General features: G+C 40.5%; 1 protein-coding gene across 6 annotated transcripts; it reads left to right on the top strand.

The window, feature by feature from the left end:
- The first annotated feature begins 211 nt into the window (after positions 1-211).
- LOC103979654 (uncharacterized) lies at positions 212-24414 on the top strand. Of its 6 annotated transcripts, XM_065147118.1 has the most exons (11): positions 453-864; positions 1728-1839; positions 3773-3915; positions 12084-13565; positions 13653-14019; positions 17315-17399; positions 18833-18889; positions 20762-20821; positions 20914-21132; positions 21220-22791; positions 23616-24414. In XM_065147118.1, exons 4-11 carry the CDS (start codon positions 12167-12169, stop codon positions 23994-23996), a joined length of 4140 nt encoding a protein of 1379 aa, XP_065003190.1. In that variant the 5' UTR covers positions 453-864; positions 1728-1839; positions 3773-3915; positions 12084-12166; the 3' UTR covers positions 23997-24414. The 6 variants fall into 6 exon arrangements, with proteins under 6 accessions (XP_065003203.1, XP_065003213.1, XP_065003190.1 ...); XM_065147131.1 differs by lacking the exons at positions 453-864; positions 1728-1839 and adding an exon at positions 212-415; XM_065147125.1 differs by lacking the exon at positions 1728-1839.
- Positions 24415-25265: the final 851 nt, after the last annotated feature.

Here is a 25265-nt window from a genome sequence, read left to right as displayed (position 1 = left end):
CAATTGGAAATATGATGTCCTGGCGAGGAGGGCTTCCACTGGGCCGGGGCGGGGCCCTTGCACCCGTTTGGGCCCAAGCAGGGCTCGTCTCAGGCACCGGTCTGATTCAATCGTTACAGGGTTAAAACTTTATCGGGCGACTTTATATCCTACTTTCGATTGAACCAAATTTGAATATGGACTGTATAAAATCCCTCCCCTTACCCACCGCACAATTCACACCGGGTCTCCCGTGCCCTAAACCCAGCGACTCTTTCTCCCGTGCGACGACTGCGGCGGTTCCTCGGCGATCGGCTGTCTTCCTCCCCATCGGCGAACAGCGAACGCAACGGCGGTGTCTTCCTCCGCTGAGTTCCTGTCGCTGCGGCGTTTTCCTCTCCATCGGCGAAACAGCGTCTCCGCCCCCCCCCCCCCGGTATCTCTCTCTTTCTTTTCCTCTTCCTCCTTCGCCGTTGCAGCCCCCCTTCCCCGATCCCTCCTCTCTCCCCCTCCCTCTTCCACTGTCGCAGCTCCGCTCCTTCCGCCGACACCTTCCTCCCCCTCCCTTCTCCTCCCTCTTTACCCTTTACCCCTCTCTCGCTGCTCCTCCCTTCGCCGGCACCATCCTCCCCTTCCCTTCTCCTCCCGCCTTCTTCTCCCTTCGTCGCGGTTCCTCCCCGATCCTCGACACCATCCTCCCCTCCCCTTCCCATCCGGGACCACTGCTCCTCCTCCCTCTTCCATCCCTTCCTCGCAGCGCCCTCCCACCACCACACACACACAAACACACACACCCCCCCCCCCCCCACGGCGGTGCCCCCTTCCTCCACCCTTAGCCGATAGAGTTGGTTGCTGATGATGAAAATCTCGATATTCTAGGTTATGGTATGCGATCTTGGCAATTGTTGTTTTTAATCTTGATAGAGTAGGTTATTTTTTACATTCTCTGATTCCTGGTAGAATGTTATAGTTATTGGGTTTGCTGATCATCTTCTTGACACCATCAATTTTAGCTTCTGACATGTTTCTATTTTTTATAAAATATATGTCTGATTTCTTTTTCTTTTTATTGCTCGTGTTTTCTGGAGGAATGGAAAGTTATATAGTGTAGTAGGGCTAGTAGATAATCTTCTCTTTTGGTGAATAAATAATTTAGTGTAGTATTACTTATTGATAATTTGGTGAATAAATAATATGTTGGAAGACCCTGTGGTAGCTCATAGTTCTTTTTAAAAGAACTAAAACCATAGGAAGTTTGTACATTAAAGGAACTATCTGATTTTTTACTTAGGATTGTTGAAGCATCTGAACACATATTGGATTTTAACTTAACTACAGGTTTTTGCAATTTTGGGTTTCATATTAAGGGTTTCTTTGCACATATGGCTAACCTACTTACACAGTATCATTGTCATATGAGTAAATTAAGGTATTTTACATTTGTTAGAGTGTTTTTAAACTGTTCTGGGTGACTTGATAAAGTGTGATTGGTCATTAAACACTAGAAGCAAGGCATTTAACTGAGATTTATGTTTCTTTTTCTGCATCCTTAATTTGCCCGTCTTTTACTCATTGTGCATCTGACATTATCCCTAAACCCTAATCGAAAACCATAAACTCTAAACCCTAAATTATTTTAAATCTTAATTATTTAAATTGTCAATTATTATATTATTGCCAAAGTCGTCTGTTCAATTATTTTAAATCTCAATTATTTATATTATTTAGTAATATTTATTTTTCCATAGGAAATATGATGTCATGGCGAGGATCGCCTTCACTGGGCGGGCGCGAGGCCCATGCGCTCGTTTGGGCCAAGCAAGGCTCTGCTCAGAACCAGCCTAATGCAATCATTACTGGGTGAAACCTTATTCTAGTTAGTTTATATCTTTAGTTCGATTGAACCAAATGAGAATACGGACAGCTTAAAAACCTGCCCCTTACCCACCCGCACAATGGACACCGCGGGCACCCGTGCCCTAAACCCAGCGACTCTTTCTCCCGAGCGACGACTACGGCGTTTCCTCGGCGATCGGCTGTCTTCCTCCCCATCGGCGAACAGCGGAAGCAACGGCGGTGTCTTCCTCCGCTGAGTTCCTATCGCTGCGGCGTTTTCCTCGGTGAATGGCGGCTGTCGCGTCTTCCTCTCCATCGGCGAAATAGCGTCTCTGCCCCCCCGGTATCTCTCTCTTTCTTTTCTTCCTCCTTCGCTGTTGCAGCCCCCCCCTTCCCCGATCCCTCCTCTCTCGCCCTCCCTCTTCCACTATCGTAGCTCCGCTCCTTCCGCCGACACCTTCCTCCCCCTCCCTTCTCCTCCCTCTTTACCCTTTACCCCTCTCTCGCTGCTCCTCCCTTCCCCGACACCACCCTCCCCTTCCCTCCTTCTTCCCCCTTCATCACGTTTCCTCCCCCTTCTCCGACACCATCCTCCCCTCCTCTTCCCCTCCGGGACCACAGCTCTTCCTCCCTCTTCCATCCCTTCCTGGAAGCGCCCCCCCAAACCCAACACACCCCGCAACCGCCACCCCCATCCCCCGCCCACCACGCGCCCCCCCCCCCCACCACTCGCCACGGGGTTCGTCCCCTTCCTCCCCCCATCCCCGATAGAGTAGGTTACTGATGTGGAGAATCTCGATATTGTAGGTTATTTTATGCGATCTTGGCAATTGGTGTTTTTAATCTTGAGAGTAGGTTATTTTTTATATTCTCTGATTCCAGGTGGAATGTTAGTTAATGGGTTTGCTGATCATCTTTTTGACACCATCAATTTTAACTTCTCACATGTTTGTATTTTTTTATAAAATATGTCTGATTTCTTCTTCTTTTTATTGCTCGTGTTTTCTGGAGGAAAGGAAAGTTATATAGTGTAGTAGGGCTATTGGATAATCTTCTCTTTTGGTTAATAAATAATTTAGTGTAGTATTGCTTATTGATAATTTGGTCAATAAATAATAAGTTGGAAGTCCCTGTGGTAGGTCATAGTTTTTTTTAACAGAACTAAAACCATAGGAAGTTTGTATATTAAAGGAATTATCTTATTTTAACTGAGATATATGTTTCTTTTTCTGAATCCTTAAATTGCCCGTCTTTTACTCATTGGTGCATCTGACATCTTTGACCCATGTTTTATTTGAGATATTGGTGGTGCAACATAGAAAGGTCATACTGTTTATCACCTAGCTTTCAGTTCAAATGAGAACGTACAGTGTGTACATGCATCTCTTGTCATAACATTGATGAAGTGATTGCTTGCACCGAAATAGAGGCTATCAAGCATCTTTATGTTCAATAGTAGGGTATATCTCAAACATTAAAATGTCATTGTATCATTCACTCCTCTAGAAAAGGTACGGATGATGATCTCAATTTTAAAGCCATTGACTCTGATCTGTGAATGCTAAAGGCATGTGAAGATTGCCCTTGTATTAAGGGCAATCTTCACCTTGTATTAAGATTAATCTCAATTTTAAAGTCATTTGTATTAAGGGATTGCCCCCATTTATGAGTTTTTTACCATACAAGTCCTTGGTTACGTTAGTACATTCTAGTTGCATGTAATGGCATGAACTGCATGTTGCCTTGTGCAATGTAGACTGATTGGTAAGGATGCACAAGTGGACCTTCAATGACTTGTACATCCCAGATATAAGGCGAGGATCATTGAATTTTTCTCAAAGGTTAATTTGTTTTATGAAACCAGTAGGACATTCTTTTACTTTTGTTGAAGTTGACATTTCTTTATTTGTTCATTAGCTTAAATATTTGGTATTTTTTATGTTTGTTATCTTTCCAGAGTGGGATTACCAAGCAGTAGGGAGTTATTTGATGCTAAATTGGAGAAGAAAATTTACAGGATTATTACTCGAGTTTATGAATGATTCCCAAAAAACATTGCTACCAGTTGTCCAAAAGCCTGATGGGAAGAAAAATTGGATGGTTTGTGATCAGATTCCTATGAACAATTTCTGCTGCTAAATAGATCTCTAGGTCTTTTTTATCTTTTATATCTCCTCTGACTACTCTATGTTATATTTGATATTACTGATTCTGAGGTATCTAATTTAGTTTATTATTTAATTTTTAAAGAAGAATAGAGTGATTTGCTTAATAAAGCTCCAACAAGTCACATATGTAGTACCTGGTATTGAAGACTGTGACCACATTGATATCTCTGAATTTGTTCAAAAAGCTCAGGGTCTCTTAATAAGTTTCAGAAAATTAGAACTTGGAGACAGTGACAGTGACAGCTGAGGAATTAGCTGTGGTACCTATTTTGCAGAATCTACTTTCCATGCTTGAACACTGCTCATCTTTCATTTTTCAGATTATATATGGCAGCACGGAATCTCTTGAAAGCTACTGTTCCCTTCTCTTGTTGTCTAGAGATAACATATTTTAATGTGGTTGATGGCAAGGGATATTCTTCTCTATATGAACCACGACCAAGCATTAAGGGTCAATACGAGGATTCATTAGGAAAGATTCTTTTGGTCAATTTTCGTGGCTGCCCAACCACTTACTCGATGGTGGCGACAGGCTACTTTTCATGGACGAGGTGGAGGTGGGTTTTCTCTCGTTGCAATGGTCTTCGATGACGATGGCATGCTTTTGCTTGCTTCCATCCTATTGTCATCGTTCCGTCATAAGTTCTTGATCCTTGGTCCAAAGATGGTTCGGTACAGGGATTCTTTGGGAAAGATTCTTTTGGTCTATTTCATGACCGCCCCTTCCTCGACGATGGTGGAAACCTAGTTTTAGACACCATCATCAGCTTAGATTCCTTGGTAGAGGCTAGGGTTTAGGGTTTAGGGTTTAGATCAAAATACTGATTTTAAAATAAAAGAACAGTATTTTCGTAGTTTATAAATATATAATGTATTCATTATATATAATGATTGATTGACATGTCAGTGTGAGATATAATGTAGAACTTCCAGTTTAGCAGAGAAGAAGTTCCATTCTCTCACACTGACATGCTTACAATTACGACTGACTTAATCCTGTGCTAATTTTTTACATCCTCGTCTTGCCAACCTCCCCATGTTGGCATATAAATATCACCACACACACGAGCCTTAAACTAGGAGGCGACATCGCATCTGCGACGCCTGGTGAGGGAGGGCGACGACGAATTGGGATCGTCGATGGAGAGTGGCATCAGATCTCCAAGTTCTCCTTTTTCTTCTCTCTCTTCTTCCTTCTCCCTCGGCTAATACCGTCCTGTAGCGGGCGGCAACGATCGACCGTCCCTAAACCCTAAACCTTAAACAAGTTTTGATTTATTTTTCTTTTTTCCCATTAATATTTTATAACTGATCAGTTTTAAGCACTTATTTGCCGCCTCCATACAGTAATTGGTTGATCATTTATTGTTTCCAATGTGTGTTGCTTCAATTATTATAAATCTCAAAATTTTTTATATATTTATAATATTTATTTTTCATTGGAAATATAATGTCACGGCCAGGAGCGTCTCCTAGCCCATGAGCTCGTTTTGGCCAGTTCGGCTCACGCGTCTTCCTGATCCAGTTATAACTGGGTTAAGCCTGAGTCGAGCTAGTTTGGAACATGAACCAAATGAGAATAGTGACCCCTAGCGCACGCGTGCTCTAGACACAACGACTATCTCCCCATCGGCGACTCTCTTTCCCTCCTTGCGGCGACTGCGGCATTTCCTCGGCGAGCGGCTGTCTTCCTCCATCGGCGAACAACAACTGCGGTGTCTTCCTCCGGGGAGTTCTTGTCGATGCGGCGTTTTCCTCGGTGAACGGCGGCTGCTGCGTCTTCCTGTCCATCGGCGAAACGGTGTCTCTACCCCCCCGATATCTCTCTCTTTCTCCTCCTCATCCTCTTTCGCAGTGGCCGCCCCCCTTCCCCGTTCCCTCCTCCCTCCCCCTCCCTCGTCCACCATCGCTGCTCCCCTCCTTCCCCGACCCCATCCTCCCCCTCCCTTCTCCCTCTTCCCGCTTCCCCCCTTTGTCGTAGCTCCTTCCCTTCCCCGACACCATCCTCCCCTTCCCTTCTCCTCACTCCTCCTTCCCCCTTCGTCGCAGTTCCTCCCCTTCCCCGACACCGTCCTCCCCCCTGCCCTTCCCCTCCGGGACGACAATGATATTTTCCTACAAGCTCGAAAATTTTAGGGTTTCAGTATCATCCTCCGCCTAATGCTTTATTTCTTTCTCTTGCACCAATAATTAACACTAATATGTTAATTATTATTGTCTAAGAAACCAAGAAAATGGATTAGATGTTAATTATTGGTGCATGAGAGAGTAGTGCAACTGTGAGAGCTCGTGTGTGTGGTGATATTTATATGCCAACATGGGGAGGTTGGCAAGACGAGGATGTAAAAAATTAGCACAGGATTAAGTCAGTCGTAATTGTAAGCATGTCAGTGTGAGAGAATGGAACTTCTTCTCTACTAAACTGGAAGTTCTACATTATATCTCACACTGACATGTCAATCAATCATTATATATAATGAATACATTATATATTTATAAACTACGAAAATATTGTTCTTTTATTTTAAAACCTTGTGGTAATTTATTTATTACGTGTCGGTTCACGTCGTAGTTGGATCATAACAAATTTGACCGATCTCGATCCGGTTTAGATCGTTCTAATAGGACCGATTCTTATTCCGATTAGTACACCATACTTGACCTGTATCTAGCTGATATTGGACCAGATCGGGTTGGATCCGATCCATTCACGGGTTACTCCATGGTCGGACTCATCGGTGTGCCACTCATGTGCCAATTAGCACGAGTAAAATGATGGCTATCGATTAGAAAGAAGGTAACCCATCTGCCTCCTACCCTCATCACCACTTCTCTCCTCTCTTCTACCTCGGAGGCGAAGAATTCAAGAACTTGATCCTTTTCCTCCGGCTGATTCCCTCGCCTCCTTCTCTTCTATTCCCGAGAAGAGACAGGATATATTATTATTTCGAAACCCTAATTTTGGTCGTCTTAGTCGAAGCCTTGGTGGTCTTGGCTTGTTGTCTCTCTCAGTGAGTCTTTTGCCCACCATTCTATTGTTGTTGTTATTATTCCATCTTAATGTACATATTGTCAAGAACATAGTTGGTTTTGCCTAAGTCGTGTGGCACCCTTGCGTGTCCGTCCACAAACGTCAGCCTCCCCTAAACTTATTATTGTCCATTAGGACCTACAAAAGAGAAAACGGGTTAGAGAAAGCGTTTTACTCGGGATCCACAAGCTATTATTTCAGCAAACACTTTATATCCAATATAAATTACAAACATAGACTTAACAAGCTCTGAAGTCGCACAACAAAGGTTCAAAATGGTCCTCGAAATGCTCACAAGTGTCTTTATGACACAACCTACATATACAAGCCTAAAACGGCCACCAAAACCAACCAAAATGGGCTGTTAAGCTTACTGTTAGCCCCCTACATACTGTGCAAAACATGAACAAAACTGAAAGACACGGACATACATGAGCATTATATCAAACACCCTATTTATAATTTTGTCCGTGACATTCTCCCCCATTTATTTCTTTGACGTCTTCGTCGAAGCCTTTGTAGAAGTTGCATCTGCCTTTACGGAGTCTTAAATCTTCTGCTCTAGCTGCAATGCGTCTCTTGGCTCTCAGCTATACTCCGCCACTGTTATTGAGTAGTCGAACTTTGATCCGCCATTCTGCATCAACTCGCCAATGACTGACTCTGGTGTCAGGTCGGCTAAGTTGTGTTGATCCCTGTTGGTCCTTGCGGATCCCTCAGATAAAGGAAAAGACTATCCTTAGTATGATTAATCTCTCAAATACCTCATGCCGCTTGAACTGGGTGGATGTTTGTTGGAGCTTTAATGAGAATCGTCTCATAGACTTCGAAGTTCGCATCACTTCCACTTTTAATTGGCATTTTGTTAGGAAATGAAGCAAACAATCTATTCTTAGTAGCACTGATCATCATTGGTGAGGATTTGACAACTATTGTCTTCCATTATGTTTCTTCAAAGGATCTTTGAATTTGTACAGAGCTCCTCTGCTAGATAGAGAAGAGAATTTGGGTACTCGGTTTTATCCATTCTCTTAAAAGTTGAGAAAGCAAAGGTTCCTTAAGTTCGCTCACCTTCGCGAGGGTTGTACTTCATACATCGAGCTGGTTATTACTTTCTCCCGCTCTTTGCTCACACTTCTGAAGCACATGAAGTGTTTGCATTCCTTGCGTTGAGTTAGCTACTGTGATTTACCTTCTCAATGTTATCGAACTTCTGGAATGCAAAAAGTTTTCACACAAACTTGGAGCAAATCTCTAATAGTTTTAGTCGCCTTTGGGATTGCATCGTCTTCTCTATCATCTATGTTGTCTACTCCTCTAAATAGCAAAGCTACAACACCACGTACTCCTTATTTTATTCCTTGGTTGAGCACTCTTGCAACGACCTGAAGTTTTCGGCTATCTTAATGAGAAGCTCGTTAACATCGGTCTTACAAAGTTTTCTGGCCTTCGCCCTTTAGCCTTGTCTCAGTACTTGGAGTTTACCTCTGCATTCTCCACCTCCTCAACTTCTTTCATTATCAAGCGCTCTCCCTCCATGAGATCAAGGGATCGATGACTCCACGGAAGTCCTGCCTCTGTGGTATCGTGGTGCTGCCATTCTCATGCCCTACTATCCATCACCTCATATCTGTCTCTTTCTTCACAATCGGTAGATCCACCTATGCGGCCCTATAGCACTCCTTTGAGTCTACCTCCGTTATAACCGATACTTAGTTTTGGGTAGCTAAGTCCCTCTGGACTCGTCGTTGCTTCCTCACCCCTTTCGACCACCTGCTTTAATACCTCTGTGTTCTCCGAGCAGTTTCCCTTGGTCGATGGAAAGACAGACTACAACTTTCATTCATGACCTCCGTCATTATGTTGCAGGGCTCCCGTCGATTTTGTTCTCATTAGCTTCCTTGGTGACATCGTTCACTTACTTGGCCTTGTCCTCTGATTTGTCGAACTCCCTTAAACGAATATGAGCTCTAGAGTACTCCAACTCTAACTATTTCAATCATACTTCCATATAATCAATACCCTCGTGGGACTCTCTGCTACATACATTCGAAATTCTCCCTCGTTAGTACACAGCCCCCATATGTTGATAATCAAGGCTTTCATCCGATGTAAAATTCGGTGTACGTATGGAAGACCCACCTCTATGGTACCATAGCATTCACTCCTCGAATGCCATGGTAGAGCTCCTTTTGTTTTCATGTTATTCATGGTGTACGCATGGAAGATATCACTATAGCCCTTTTTGTTTTCATGTTATTCATCGAAGTAGAGCTCCTTGTAACTCCCGATCATACCTCCGTATGATCTAGTCCCTCGCGGGACAAGATTTGTGTGTATCGCATTACCACGAACTGTTTCACCACGATCTGTTGCACTATGTCGCCTCCTAGTGATATCTTCATTGCATTCTGATCATTGTGGGATAAACTCAGATTGTCATCCCTCCATGTGTGGCCTCTGCCAGCACACCGCAGGGTCTTTTCCACCCTCAATTGTATTCGCTCCTTTAGCAATCGATCTTCGTCTCTATCAGCACAATCTTTGCTGCGTACCGATTCCTTCATGGCAACATGAATGGCAGCACTATGGCATCTTTTTCAAGAGTACTCGCCTCCGCGTCCTCTTGCCTCGTGCCAAGGCCTTCCGAATACAACTTCGCCTTCGTAAGTTGAGTCGCATTGGTTCCTCCGTCAAATGCTTCTCCGAGATAAGGTGCATGTCGAAGCTCCCTTCGTCTTTGGCATCGTGCAAGATGAGTCTGCTCCATCAGAATGAGGGACGTATGGAATAACATAATCCCGCTCTTGCTTCTACAAGAGTTCATATCCTTGACCTCTGTCCAAAGAAAGTTTCGTGCCTTCGTTCCATGTTCTATCTTCTATGCTGACTCCCTTCATTCCGGTTTACGTACTTCACCAAGTTGCATCCAAGTTGCTCTGCTCCTTGGTTTGCATTGAGTTGATGGTGGTCCTCGCACGCACCATTCCACGGGTCAACCCTTCGTTAAGTCTGCTCTTCATATCGGCTCTAAGTGTGTCTTCATTTAGTGTTGCCTTGGGTCACTCCCCCACTTAATCTCACAATACATCCACCAATATATTACCTCATGCGGGATCATGTGATGACTCCTCGTCGCTCGCTCGGTCCGTTGAGTTTTGTGGAGTTGTTATCTTGATATACTCCTTCTCAACATGTGCGTTCTGTTGCACATGATTCTCCCTTTGGAGAATCGAGACTTATCCCTCATAGATATATGTCCCGTTGGAGCTTCTCTCTTCGCATCCTTCCTTATGAAAGTTTTGAAGACCACCATTCCCTTAGACTACTCCGCCTTGCTAAACAAACTGTGCATTGTTTTGCCCCCGCAAACACACTTGCTAGATTACGACTCCTCACCAATATAGCCCCCACTACACCCCCTAAGGCTTAGCAGCATGCTGAACTCACTGCACACTTTAACGTTCTACAGACGTGTCCTTCCCATGTCGAAGAGAAAGCTTTAATGCTCCATGGCATCGAGTTTCGGTCGCTTTGGGATGGCCACAAACATTCTATCATCCACATACAAGCTCTTACATGAGTACTGAATTCTTCGAGTTAGCAATTCCCCTCACCTTTGTGAGTTTTACACAATTTTTTCGACCACTAAGCAACCTATCCCACTTTGTACGGTCTCATCTTTTACCAAGTCCCCCACTTGCTTTGAGCATCGTCAAGTATGGTTGCCAACGTTGAATCGTAGCTCGAACTCGGCCATCCCAACCTGTGTGCGCTGCACATTCTTCCCAACTTGCTTGTCCTCGTGGTGCCTCTCACACGAAGGGTTAGTCATTCCTCTTAAAGTCAATCTCAAACGCTCGCTCTTCTGAGTGACTCCTTTCCCCACATCTCCATGCTCGTTTCCCCCAAATGGTCGTGTGTGCTAGTTGCCCTCAACGTAGCCCTACTATGTCCCCCACGTTTGTATGTCAAGTGTTTGTATGTGTGCTTGTCCTGCTCAGATACCATATGTCACGAACTTAGCTGGTTTTGCCTAAGTCATGCAGCACCCTTGCGTGTTTGCCCGTAAATATCAGCCTCCTCGAAACCTCCTATGGTCCCTTAGGACCTATAAAAGAGAAAACGGGTTATAGAAAGTGTTTCACTCGGGATCCACAAGCAACCATTTCAACAAATACTTCATATCCAATGCAAATTATAAACATAAATTTAACAAGTTCTGAACGGTCGCATAACAAAAGGTCCAAAATGATCCACTATAGATTGAAATGCCCACAAGTGTCTTTATGACACAACCTTCATGTATAGGCCTAAAGCGGCCACCAAAGCCAACCAAAATGAGGCTGTTAAGCCTACTGTCAGCCCCTTACATGCTATGCAAAACTTGAACAAAATTGAAAGACACGAACATACATGAGCATTACATCAAACACCTTATTTACAATTTTGTCCGTGGTAGTATAGAAATCTTTCTTTAATATTTTTCTTTGAATTCTTCCTTTGGTTTTGGATCTCTCCTTTAGAGATAAAACATGCGAAACTTGTCGAGCGATTAACTTGCTTTTGCCTCTATTCCGAACTATAGGTGATCAAATTCAATCTTCGATTTTTGGCCCCCATTCTTGGTCAACATTCCTTTTCCTCTTTTCTTTCGCTTGAGAAACCACTTTCTATGTACATGTTTGCTCTTTTGCTTCGTTTCCACTCTTTCACGCTTCCTACACGAGCGACGAGATAATTGAGTCGGCGGAAGAACTTAGAAGAGATTGTCGGAGGCATTTGGTATAGACGCTGTGGTCCTTCAATGCGATTTTGTTTCCTCATCCTCTTACCCTCCTCTTGTTGTTTTTCAGCTTCTCCCTTTGTTTTTATAAATCCTTTTTCTTCATATTTCTCTTATGTGATCAGTCAATCCCTAGAAACTGTGGTTTCTGTGTTGGACCTAGCGGATTCCGAAGACAATGATATTCTCCTGCAAGTTCAAAAATTTTAGGGTTTCAGCATCATCCTCCACCCACTGCTTTATTTCTTTAACTTCTTTGGCTAAAATCTTCTCTTTTTTCCAGATGTCATGTCCATTGCTACCCAGCATGTGAAACTTAAGCATTGGAAGCATTGAAATATTCCCATTTCCCTTGACATCTTGTCCATGACCAACAAAGTGAATATGGAAGTTGAAGATGATGAGGATGATGATGATGTGGACTTCAATCCCACCTGGAGAGGGGAATCCCTGTCAGAAGCCTCATCTGGCTTGAGTTCGGACAATGAAGCTACTGGCGATGATATTGGTGAAGTTTTTTCGAGCTCATTAAAGCACCAAGGTGATGGTGTGTCACCGAGAAAATCTGTGATTACTTGCCGCAATCTAGATTCAGGAACTGAAGATGAGGAGATTGTTATGCAAAATAGACTGACAGCTGAAGATGTTACTGGAAAGGATGTTGTTCTAGAAAAGCCTGAGGTGGAAGGACTAAATAGGTTCAATTGGCAGGAAGAGGAATCAGCTCATCCTGAAGGAAGCTATAAAAAAGCTGCATCTGGGGATGAAAGCGAAGCTGCTGAAGAGCTTACCAAAGAAGAGTTGCCTGGCCAGGCTACAAGCTCTTCATACTCAATATGTTTAAGGGAGCAAGCTGTCGAGATAGATGATGAGGATGCAATCTGCAAGCGGACCAGAGCTCGCCATTCTCTTGCAAATTATACCCTCGAAGAGTTGGAAGCTTTTCTTCAGGAATCTGATGATGATGATGACTTGCAAAATGTTGATGATGAAGAAGAGTATCGCAAGTTTCTTGCTGCTGTGTTGCTGGGAGGAGATGGTAATGGACAGGCAGGACAAGATGACGAAATTTTGGATGAAGATGAGGAAAATGATGCTGACTTTGCAATTGAAATTGAGGAAGCATTAGAAAGTGACATTGATGAAAGTTTTGATGATGACAAGAGGCGAAGTGATAAAAATGAGGAAGATGTTCATAGACCAGAAACTAGACAAAAGAAACGCCTAAGGGAGTCTGCTGAAAAGAAGAAATGTTTTTTGGGGCTTGACAAGATGCCACTGCGTCCTATACTGCCTTATGTCTCAAATGCTCAAATAGCTCCTGTTCCTGCTCTTGGATTGCGATTTCATTCTCCTGAAAGCTTTTCTCATTGCCCATTTGCTTTCTCTGGGGCTGATTTAACCCATGGTTTTACGTATCAGCAGTTAGGCCAGCTGTACTGTCTGATACATGAACATGTTCAACTCCTTATACAGGTCTTTTCTGTTAGTGTTCTTGATTCATCCCGACAGCAAGTTGCTATGGAAGTTCAAGAGTTGATCATGGAGATGGTTGCTAGACATGAAGAAGGGTTGGCCAGGAGAAAAGCTCCTTATGACATGTCCTGTTTTCAGGCTCCAAATATCCATGCATCATTGCAGATTGATTCTAGTGAGAGTTCTGAATTTTCTCATTGGACACCTTCAATAGATGGCCCCATATTTTCCATCCTTGATGTTGTGCCACTTCAGTTGGCTAAGAGTTATATGGCAGATGTTTCGGCTAGTACGTGACTGAAATACTCCCAATCATGTCTTGGTTTCATCTTTTTGTTTCTTTTGATGCTTTAACTTGGTACCTTGCTCACTGCAGCGGTTTTAAGGTATAGACAAAGTCACTTGGATGATCCAGTTGACAAGAGTCACTTGAAAAGGGAACCTCTTTTTCCGTTTCCTATGCTCACATCTCAGATGGGAACAGATCAAATTTTGTATGGTGAGCCGAATGGCATTCCCTCAAAAACAGCATTGCCACCTCCGCCTGGTCAATTACCACCCAAAAAGTCACTGGCTGCTACACTAGTGGAAAATACCAAGAAGCAAACTGTTGCTCTTGTGCCAATGGAAATTGCCAAGCTAGCAAAGAGGTTTTATCCTCTATTTAATTTAGCATTATTCCCTCACAAACCTCCGGTACCGGCTGTTGCTAATCGTGTGCTCTTCACTGATGCAGAAGATGAGTGAGTCGCCTCCCTCCTCCCCCATCTCTCTCTCTCTCTCTCTGTCTATCTGTCAGTCTCTCTCTCTGTTGATGACATTCATTAATGATACAACATCTTTTCATTGGTTCTTGAAAAATTATCAACTATTTACAAGCAACTTTATAAGGTGCTATTCTTATTTATAACAAGCGGTGTAACCCTTTTACCTGCACTTTATGAACTTATTATCTGATAGCACTGTGTTGAAATTTGTTGCTTATCCATGTTCAGATTGTTGATTTTAATTATTATCTGTATTATGACAAATTTTTTTGTTACACATGGTACAAACTGTGCCATTTGAGGGGGACCGGGTATGGTGGTGCATGTCTTCATATTATATGTGCTAGTCCATGCAATATTGACTGGTTCATGTTAATGGATTGATCACAGTTTAAAGAAAGTGATTCTGCAGAAAATTATAAATCTGTAACCAGTTTCTGTGTTCAGTAGGATAAAATTATGTGTTGATGGCCTTTTAGGCTGATGGATAAAATTATAATATTTGTGATAAGTTATTAGGGGTGAGGATGATTACATGAGAATCAGGTGGAACTGACACCACGTACATGGTGTCATTACTTGTTCAGGATTCATCACTCTTCTTTTCTTTGTTGATGGTGGAGGGGAGATCAAGGAGTTTGGGGGTTTCGTCGGAAGACAGAGGGGCATTGTCATGATCCAGTCTGATGGGATAATTGGCATGTTAACTTTGTTGAGCCCAAACCATTGGCTTAAAATGTTAGTCGAAGTTAATATTAGTACACTTGTCAAGCTCTTATAAATCAATTTTAGTCTTAGACCACTTCAGATTGCAATCTCTTACATCCTCATCATGGCCCAGCGTATCTCAGATCAAATTCTAACACAGTGCATGTGAGCTATAGCATAGTGGTGGATCCATGCCATGACGTATTCTCTGATCCCATCCATAGGTAGATGCTTACTACTCAAGCCCCACACCATGCCCCAGTAGTAGGTCGGCTTTGATATCAATTGTCATGACCAGTATAATGGGATAACTGATATGTTAACTTCATTGAGCATAAACCATTGGCTCAAAATGCTTAAGTGAAGGTTAATGGTAGTATACCGATCAGATCCTTATAAGTCAGTCTTAGCCAACTTCCGACGTAGAACTAATCGAGGTGTTATATAAGTGATAACATCTTACCTATTCTAGTTTATTTGCCATTTACATCATACTTTTTTGGGAATTGTTCTTTTGTTAATAGTTTGAGGAGATAGTTTAAGTTTTCCAACTCTTTCATTTAAAAGAACTAACTAATATTAGACATTTTTAACAATTTGGTATCTGGTGTAACCATTTTTTAAAGATCCTTATTCAGAATGATCCCATTTAGCATATGTGGTGAATAGTCTATACCTACGTTTTTAATTTCGAATGATATCACCCGGTCCGCCAGCAGATCGGTACGCAGATCACCCGTTATCGGGCGGTATCGTCGATTGGGGTTGTTTCTGCCCCATTATCATGCAAAATCGGTCGGTGATGGTCGATTTCAACCGTCGTTGCCCGCTATGGGGTGATATTAGCCGAGGGAGAAGGAAGAAGAGGGAGAAGAAAAGGAAGAACTTGGAGATCTAACGTCGCTCTCCCTCGACGATCTCGATCCGCCATCGCCCTCCCTCGTCGGACGCCACCGATGAGACGTCACCTCCTCCTCGTCTAAGGCAACGAGGTCTCGGCGTCGTCGGCGACTTCTCCTCATCCGCGCAGGAAGAAGAAGCCTCGGCGACATTGTCGAGGATTCGCGAGGAGAAGAAAACGAGATTTCTTCTCCCCACACGGGGAGAAGAAACGAGGCGACGTCACCTCGACAACATCGCTCTTTTTTTTTCTCAATTTTTTCCTTATATATATATATATATATATATATACACACGAGCGGTACTCCAAAGCATATCGCTCGGTATACTAATACAGTACCGTATCGAGCATAGCTCGTTACTCTGGTATGGTACGAAATTGTGAACCTTGGTCTATACAATCAATTTGAAGCGAGACAAAATGCAGCAAGTCCATGTTTCAGTTGATTTATAATTTTGTACCTTTATTTACTTATAAAACAAATTGTGAATCCTATTTTGATGTACAGAAGGACTAAGCAGCACAGACACCAATAATGACCTGTGTAGGTTCTTTTTTCAAGTTTGGCTAAAGTTTTAAATATTTTTAAATCTACTAGTTCTGTGATATCCATTTAGTTTAATAATATGCTAAGTTTTTATATATTTAAATGCCATGTAAATGGCTTGACCATTATGTGGTTACTTGCTTGCTCTAACTATTTGATTGTCATTTGAATGTGTAAGATTCAGTGAGTTGTATACTATGATTTGCTATTACATCTTAATATTTATTAATAACAAGATTTTGGTGTCTGTTAAACTATGTCGTTGTATGTCTTTTGACAAAATTTTGAAAATGGTGCATTTTTTTAACATTTTGTTCGATCAATGAATTTGATGTCTTTGAGACCTTATTGTTGTTCTGCATTGTAACATTATTTCACTTCATAAAATTGTATATTCTAAACCCTTTTACTTTCATTATTCTTACCAAGGCAGAGAGGTTGCATGCAAGAGCAAGTAGCATACTGAGAGGAATTTGAGTAATATTTCTTATGAAAATCTCTTAAGAACCTAGTCATGTTTGTACTCTATTTGAGTCCTTAATTTATGAAAATGAGGGCTGTTTAGAGATATGTACATACACTTGGGATTGAATTTGTGACAACTATTATATAATCAATTATCAGACAAAAATATTTTCTGGAGAACATATATAAAGTTTGTGCTAATTGAATATTTTATTTTAAAATTTTAAAATAGGAGAACATATGAATATATCATTTGATGTTATGTGTTTTCTTGAATGCTAACTTGACAATTGAGTGACATGCTGCATGACAATTCATGGAAAAGGAAGAGCGCATTGCAATGTGAATTTGTAAGAGGACCATTAAGGCATATATATCTTTATACCACTTAATGCTTTTAATGAGGTTCATTCCTTCCAGAGTGTCAGGTATATGTTCTTTGGCATGTATTCAACCTTTATGGCTAGGATTTAGGGTTAAGATATCAAAATGGGAACCATTGCTGTATTATTTCAAAACAATAAGATTAGGCATATAGGAAATGGCACTAGGATTTTAGTTGTATACTTCTGCATAATATTGACAATAGCACTTCCATTTAATCGATATGGTTTTAGTAATTCATGTTCTAATTTTAAGATCTCATACAGATTATTAGCAATGGGACTGATGAAATACAACAATGACTGGGGAGCCATACAAAAGCACTTTCTTCCTTGTAAAACGAAGCATCAGGTTGTTCCTATTCCTTGTATTGCAATGATAATAGAACATAGGTATTCACACAGTTACTTATATTCTACTTTCAGTTTTTTAATGGAGATGCTTTTCTAACAAAAATCTTTTGTACTACTCAAACTCCGTTAGGTTGCTTTGTAATCCTCCGTATATCTTTCTTGTCCACTTAATTTATAGGACAAGAAAAATAATCAACGCTCATAGGGAGGTTATTTTTCGAAGAAAGTAACATGCCAATTGATTGGAAAGAAATATGATGTTTTGACAAGTGATAAGGAGTATGACGAGTGCTCTTAATATGAATGGTTAACTGGTACTGCTATTATGCTTGATTAGGAGAACTGGTACTTCTATTATTCTTGTTTGTTTGTTTAGTTTATACAATCCAAACGTCGAGATAATTCCTATTTAAAAGGATGGTGAAACAATATGCAAGACTGGCATTTTAGTAAGTGAACTATCAGTCTACATTTTTGTCCAATCATCTAGTTCATTTACTTTGAAGTCCTGACATCATGCCATAAATTAATATACATCTTTTGCAAATAAAATATATCTATGAAATTCTCATATTACTATCTCTGCAGGAAATAACTGCTGCTCTATATCTGATATGAAAATGTACAACTTTAGTCAAGCCATCATATGAGTGAAATGAGGATGCTTTTTTAATGTCAGAAATTCTAATATGAAGTTCCAAATTTCGAATTTGTTAATTGACTTCCTGTCTTTGCTTTTGAACATGACGTAATTCTCACTTTGAGGTTAGTATGTTGTAAGTATTGTTTTTCTTTTTCTTCCTGTTCTGCTGAAAATAAAATTTTCAACTTAACAACTGAAGTAAGCAATTAAACCTTTCGCATTCCTCTGATTTAACATTTGCATCTATCCTCATCTATCCTCAATATCCTGTCTCCAGTGTTTTGCAATGGATTTTCCAATAGCATGGGGGTAGAGACATACTTGGACATACGAAAGAGAACAATGTTTAAAATTATGGATTATCTTGGTCATTTATTTTAACTTTTTCTTATTTGTGAAAATAAGTTTTAAGATGGTTGTAGATGTAAGTTGTTCTTCCTTGGCAATCACAAGCAAATACCTCTTATCAATTTTAGGATGCTATTTTGAACAGGTTATAAATTATGCTGCCTCACCAGTGTGCATGTTTGTTGGCTGTGAACTTTCTTGACAAATGTTTTTTATCCAGTTTTATTTATTATTTTGCACCTTGTTCTAGGGTCAAAGTCGCATATCTGATTTACATTGTTTTCACGCCTTCCTTTGAAACTGGACAGTGGCTTTAGTGCCTGCATATATCTTTAAAAAATGTTCATAATGGCTATCTTGATAATCCAATATAACATTTTCCTTGACCTTCTCATCAAAACATTGTTCACTAAATTATATTATGTATGTTGTTGGTGTAGATATTTGTTAGGCAAAAGAATCGTAGCTCTTCCAAGGCACCTGCAAATCCAATAAAGGTATGCTTTTATAAAGCTTTCAGTAAGCACATGTAACACAAAGCTATCTATTTTATGTGCTTTTCTTACTTTTGATTTTATTTCTTCCCTAATGTTAGTTTATATGATGGCTACTTCCACTAATATCAATAAGTAATAGCTGGGTCAAAAACTGATATAGTCATCTGAATTGGTGCAACTGACTTGTTGGAAGACAAGCTAATATAATGTGTTTAAAGATTTTAACTTGAGTTTACATATTGATGGTAGGATTGGAAATAACATAAAATTTAATCAATTAAACTAAAAGATTGAGTAAAATATGGAGGACCAAAATATTGTTCTGTCTTAAAACTGTAGGCCCCTCCCTATAAAAAGTAGTCTGGATAGAGAGGAATTTTTGGAAATACTGTATGTTATGCCCTTTGGATTAAAAATAAAACCAAGTAAATCATAGGGCTAGTAATATTATGCTGATTAACATGTCGGGTGGTCAGGAAACTACATAGTTGAAAAAGCATCATTTTTTAAAATTGGTCCTAAAAATCATAGTTTGCTTTTTCACCACCTTTACTTCTTCCTTCTCTTCATCCTATTGTTTCATCTCCTTGTTGTAGACCAAGTTGGTGCTGTTGTAGATATATTAACATGGTTCAGATAGGCTAAGCATGAGTTGCTGGTATTGGATTCTTACTTTACCAGTGACCTGGGAACGGAGGGCAATCTGTCCTAAGCCAGCTTACCTGATTTATTTAATCTCTAGACCTATGTTTTACTGGAAGCTATTCAATTGCTATGTAATACTTGAAATTTTTTATATATCAGTATACAAAATTATACAAATTGGCATCCAGACTCTTGTGTTGATTGGTTAAATTGCTAAACATGTTGGCTTTGTCTTTTGTTGTCAAAGCTTTTCCAACATTTGGTTGATTTTTTACTGTTGCTTCCTTTTGTATGTTGGAGCCTTGAATGAGTTTTGTCACCAACTGTTTACAAGTTCTACAAGAACTTTGTGTTGAATTCAGTTTTGAAGGCATCAGTCATTACATGCTTCCTATCATCTTGGATGAGTTTTGTTGTTAATCATTCTCTACTTTTCATTTCTTTCTTTTACTTGTGGAAGCAAGATGGCTTAATTCCATTAAGTGAACATAACAATGACTAGGAAAGATTTTTGGACTGATCAAAGTAAAGAAAAAGGGAATAATATGAAAGAGGAAAAATTAAATACAGAAAACACTATAGGATATGCCAGATTACGATGAAATAAAAAACTATGGGAGAACAGGCTGCATTAGTTTGTCGATAGGATTTATAAAGCTATTGCATGTTCATGTTGTTCTTGTTATCATATCACCAAGCCTTAATAACAACTAGCTAAAAAATGTGCAGTGTTAGAAAATTATACAACACCCGGAAAACAAACTGAAAAGTTGCAAAAGAAGAAACTTTAGGTATTCCTCAATACCTAATTTGCAAAAGAAGATTTAGTTACAGTAGGAACCCTGGAAAAAATGGCAGAACTTTGAAGACATGGATTCAAACGACTTCCCAGAAATGAATAGAGTCAAATAGAAAGGTAGCAATAATAGCCATAACTAATGGCTGACTTGGTATTCAATCTTTTGCTTGAATTTCCATGAATTATGAGCCAAAAAATAATTCATTACTTTTTTTTAATATCAAAACCATAAGTTAAACCTTTAGTTTCATTGCTGAAGTCTAATGATTCATATCAGTCAGTAGTGTATAAATTTATTTTCGAATCTTGAGTTATCTAATCTTTTACAATATTGTCATCAAATATTTCTGCAATATAAAATTGAAGGTATCAGTTAAATAGTTGTTATTGGAATTCTATAGTCTGCTTCATTTGCCAACTTTATCTAGGCTGTGCGACGGATGAAAACTTCTCCATTGACAGCAGATGAGAAGGCACGGATCTATGAGGTGACACCATTGGACGATACTAGCCGTTTGATTATGATTAGTAGGACACAATTATGCTGTATTGTGATACTGTAATTGCTTGGTCAAACCAGGGCCTCAAGCTTTTTAAACAGGACTGGTTATCAGTTTGGAAGTATTTTGTTCGACACAGAGATCCCTCCTTGCTACCACGGCAGTGGCGAATTGCTACTGGAACACAGAAATCTTACAGAAAGAGTGAAGCCATAAAGGAGAAGAGGAGATTATATGAAGCAAAACGAAGAAGACTGAAGGCTTCAATGGTTGATGGGCACCCATTATCTGAGAAGGAGGTCAATTTAGCTTACTTTATAAGATTAAGAAAATTTGAATTGTTGGAGTATTATTTCATTGTATTCATTGGCTGCATGATTTTCCAGGTTGATAATGAAGAGGATAATAGTGGAGAGGACATGGACAATGAAAATGAAGCTTATGTTCATGAAGCATTCCTTGCAGACACTGAAACAGGGAGCTCCAATAACTTATCCTATGAGATTTCTCTTTCAGGCATTGGTAGGAGCAATGTACAGTTTACCAACATGATTATCTATCATGGTACCAACACTACTGAAAAGTTTGCTTCCAGCTCAGAATGCTTTCAAGTGCAGAAGGACAGAGCAGTGCATGAAATTAACAATTCCTTAAAGCCCATGAAAAGTATGCATCCTTTATCTCACTGTTCTGACCCCAGATATACTTCATCTTACACTTCACAGTTGAATCATCTTTCTTCCATTTCCAATTTCGGGAGACCTGGAAGTCATTTAGGGTCATTACCCTGCCCAACACGTAAATGTAAAGGTGCACGAGTGGTCAAGTTGGCACCTGGCTTGCCTCCTATAAACCTTCCCCCTTCTGTTCGTGTCATATCTCAGTCAGCTCTCCAAAATCATCCCAGTGGATCAGCACATGCTTACACAAGTAAGAATGGAGTTAGAAATCCATCCAAGTCTTCTGGAGTAGCAAAGGGAGAAAGTACTGTAACAAATCCTGGCGAAAATTTAATCATGCCATCAGATAATGGTCCAGAAGCTAGTCACCGGCAAGTTGGTGGAGCTACTTCAGATCAGCATGTGGCAGAAGAAAATGCTTCACAATCAGATCTCCAGATGCACCCATTGCTGTTCCATGCCTCTGAAGATCAACTTTCATCATATTATTCTATGAACACACATCCTGCTGCTTCTGGTACTTGTCACCTGGGGGCTCAACTTCAAAAAGATTCCATTTTTTCCAAATCTCAACATTGTTTTACTATGAAAGACAGGATCAGTGGAAGTCGAAATTCAATAGATGCACCATTAGATTTGTTTTCAGTTGACTTCCATCCACTTCTGCGAAGAACCAACAATGCAACTGCTGATCTTGGTATGGTGTCTTCAGTTGATCCTGGTGTTTTTGCAGCATCAAGTCATCATAATAAGTTGTCCTGTGATTCTAATCCAGTCTCAAGAGAAAATCTGGTTGGTAATAGCCAAATTCCAGCTGGTGGAGCACCCCTTTGCCATCATGAGAAGGAAAATGAACTTGATTTGGACATACACTTGTATTCGGTGAAAGAAAATGAAAAGACAAGACAAGCTGGAGATTCAAGTATGCATCAGTTCAACAAGTCGGGCAGTCCAAGGTTTCAGCCAACCATGGATAAAGGCATAGATGCTGATATGTCATTTCAACATAATGCAAATTGTTCTGAATCTGCAGCTTCACGTACAAGAGGATGCTGTGAAAAGGATGTCAATTCCTTGCAAGTTGTGCAGATGCCCAATGATTGTCTAAGCCAGTGCACAAAAGATTATGATGAATCTGATCTAGATATCATAATGGAACAAGAAGAATTGAGTGACTCTGATGACGAAAGTGCAAATGTGGAGTTTGAATGTGAGGAGATTGATGACTCGGAAGATGATGAATCAGAATATGGACAATCAACAGAAGCTCTAATTAAGGTAACATTTCCTGTGTATGCCTGAGAATTTCAGTATCAGATTTCTGATGTGAAACATATCATTGTCACAAAAGATGGACTTAGTGCATTTTGCTTGTTGATGATATTGATAAGATGATATCAATACGTTTAATGGAAACCTACAAATACTCTGACTAAATGAGTTGAGTCAATAAGATTATGTTGCAAGGAGAGGAAGAGGACCTAAGAATCTCTATTTAAAAACATTGAAGAAATATTAGATAATATTTAGTTGAACAGTGACATTTTATCAAAAAGATCTCAATGGTTGAAAAGGATCCAGTGCAGAGTGTTGCTGTATTAGGAACTGGAGAAAGACAGATGAGGCTGTCTACTTAACATAGGATTTCAGGCATAAAGTTCATTCAGTAGGTCTTTTAGGGACAATCTGAAGGGTGTTTTTTTTTTTCCTTTGGGGGTGTAATAGGAATTGAAATGGACTTTCCATTGATGTTTGTTATGCATTGAACTTTATATGATGATGGTTTTTCTCTTACCCACCCAATATCTAAGGTGAAAGAATTCAGCAGTCCATAAAGGCATTTGTAAATAATAAACCAAGGACAAGCAGAGTTTTCAACTGAAAATTATTCAGATAGCACTTGCTTTCAATATATGTGATTAATCTCAGTCTTATTCTCTGAAGCCTAATATGGCCGAAAGTGCTTAATCCATTTTGGTCTTAGAAAGATATTCTTGATCTTATTAGCATTATGATAAGTCTACTTGTGATAGTATTGTTGTTCAGCTGACTGGTTCCGGATGTCTAACACACTGAGAATTGTTTTTTTTTTTTTGGGATAGGAGGTTCCCACTGCTGCCATAGTGAGGAAAAGTAATCAAGATAGTTGCAACTTCAATCATTCACGTCGATCAACGCCAATCAGACAAGGGTCAGTTGAGGAGGAGATAAACCAATCTAGCCTAGGGCAGTCATGCCAAAATCCGTGCCATACTTTGCGGCTAAAACCCAAACATGAAGATGCAAAAAGGGACATCTCTTCTAAAAGTTCTCAAGAGGTAGTTCACTCTCTTCCTGGACAATTTGGCAAAGCTAGAAATCCAAGGAGTTTGAAAGTGCAGCCACTGGGAGCAACACCACATGCCATTAGTCCTGATAATGAATGCACCAAGATTGTTGCTCCAAGAAAACCTAGAAAGCGTTGTGTAAATAGTTCTCTGTGATCCCCATTATGTGTCATTTTCCTCACACCACAACAGTTCTCTGTGTATTACTTGTCATTTTCCTTGCTGCTCAGACACTCCGTGACATGGTAATCATGTGATGGTTCTGTCTCTGTTTGCCTAGTCGGAAGCTTCCACTCTGAATGAGACTGAAGTAGGATTGCTGGGTTAGCATTAACCAGAATCGAATAGTTGGTTGACTCGGCATCTTCACCTGATAAGTAATATCATTGCCGTAATAGATCATATATGTCAAGGCTGGCATTTTTTTCTTGTCGATGTTCTATGATCATCGGTAGGTTGACATCTGCTGGCCTTACCTGCCAGAATGTTGTGGAACTCACTTTCTCTGTAAGTATGACAAAGGAAAAAAAATTATGATTATTCTATTTCAACAAATCGGAAGATTTTTCTTTCACTGTTATGTATTGGATTATTGTGGTGATTTGATGCATGGATTTTTGGAGTCTCAGTTAGACTTGCGTAGACTGTATCATTCACCAATTTTATGCGCGTGGAATGCTGAACTGCAGAGTCTAAGCGTTTGACTTTCTTGCTCTTAAAAGATAGTTCTTTGCGAACATAGTCTCATCTCCATCACTTTCTGCAGGTACTCTGATCCTAGGAAGCATCATACCCATCTAATCGTGCCGGCTGACGCAGGATGTAGAAGAAGCATCAGCTTCACCACAAACTTTCGGCATCTCTTGGGACTTCCACGGCCACGAGACGAATCCTTGTCCTCCACCCGAGTTAACTGTTGTCCCTCCATTCTCCGACAACAATGCCGCCGAAGTTGGTCCTCACTTCGCCCTGCTGCCGTGCGGAATCCAAAAAGTCGTGCGTGGGGGTCAGCTCTGCGACAGTGTTGCCATGGAGTTCCTGCACCACATGGCCTTGTCCTCAGGCATCCCCATCGCTGCGTTGCATAGCATTCTCCATTGAATTCCCAGCCGACATGGCTTTCAGAAGCGTTCTCGTCGGTGCATTAGATCGCAGTTTTGGTGTGTCGTGTGTTCGCGTACGTGTTTCTAGTGTTCTTCCCGATGGGGCATTCTCTATTCCGAGGTCAGCAACGTGCTTTTAGAGTGAAGTTATTACTTTTCCTCGTTATGTTTTCATGTAAATGTTATCTACCAAAATAAAATTTCAGTGCATTCTCTTAATCCTCCACAAGTCATAGGATTGGGCTCTAGACAGCAACCATAGTCTCTAAATTGGATTCTAGCATATAGCTCACATCAAGCTTCACACGAAAGCTCAGGTTAA

Source organism: Musa acuminata, chromosome BXJ1-3, assembly GCF_036884655.1.
Source record: "Musa acuminata AAA Group cultivar baxijiao chromosome BXJ1-3, Cavendish_Baxijiao_AAA, whole genome shotgun sequence".
In the NCBI taxonomy this organism is placed as follows: domain Eukaryota; kingdom Viridiplantae; phylum Streptophyta; class Magnoliopsida; order Zingiberales; family Musaceae; genus Musa; species Musa acuminata.
This window is presented reverse-complemented; position numbering and strand designations above follow the sequence as displayed.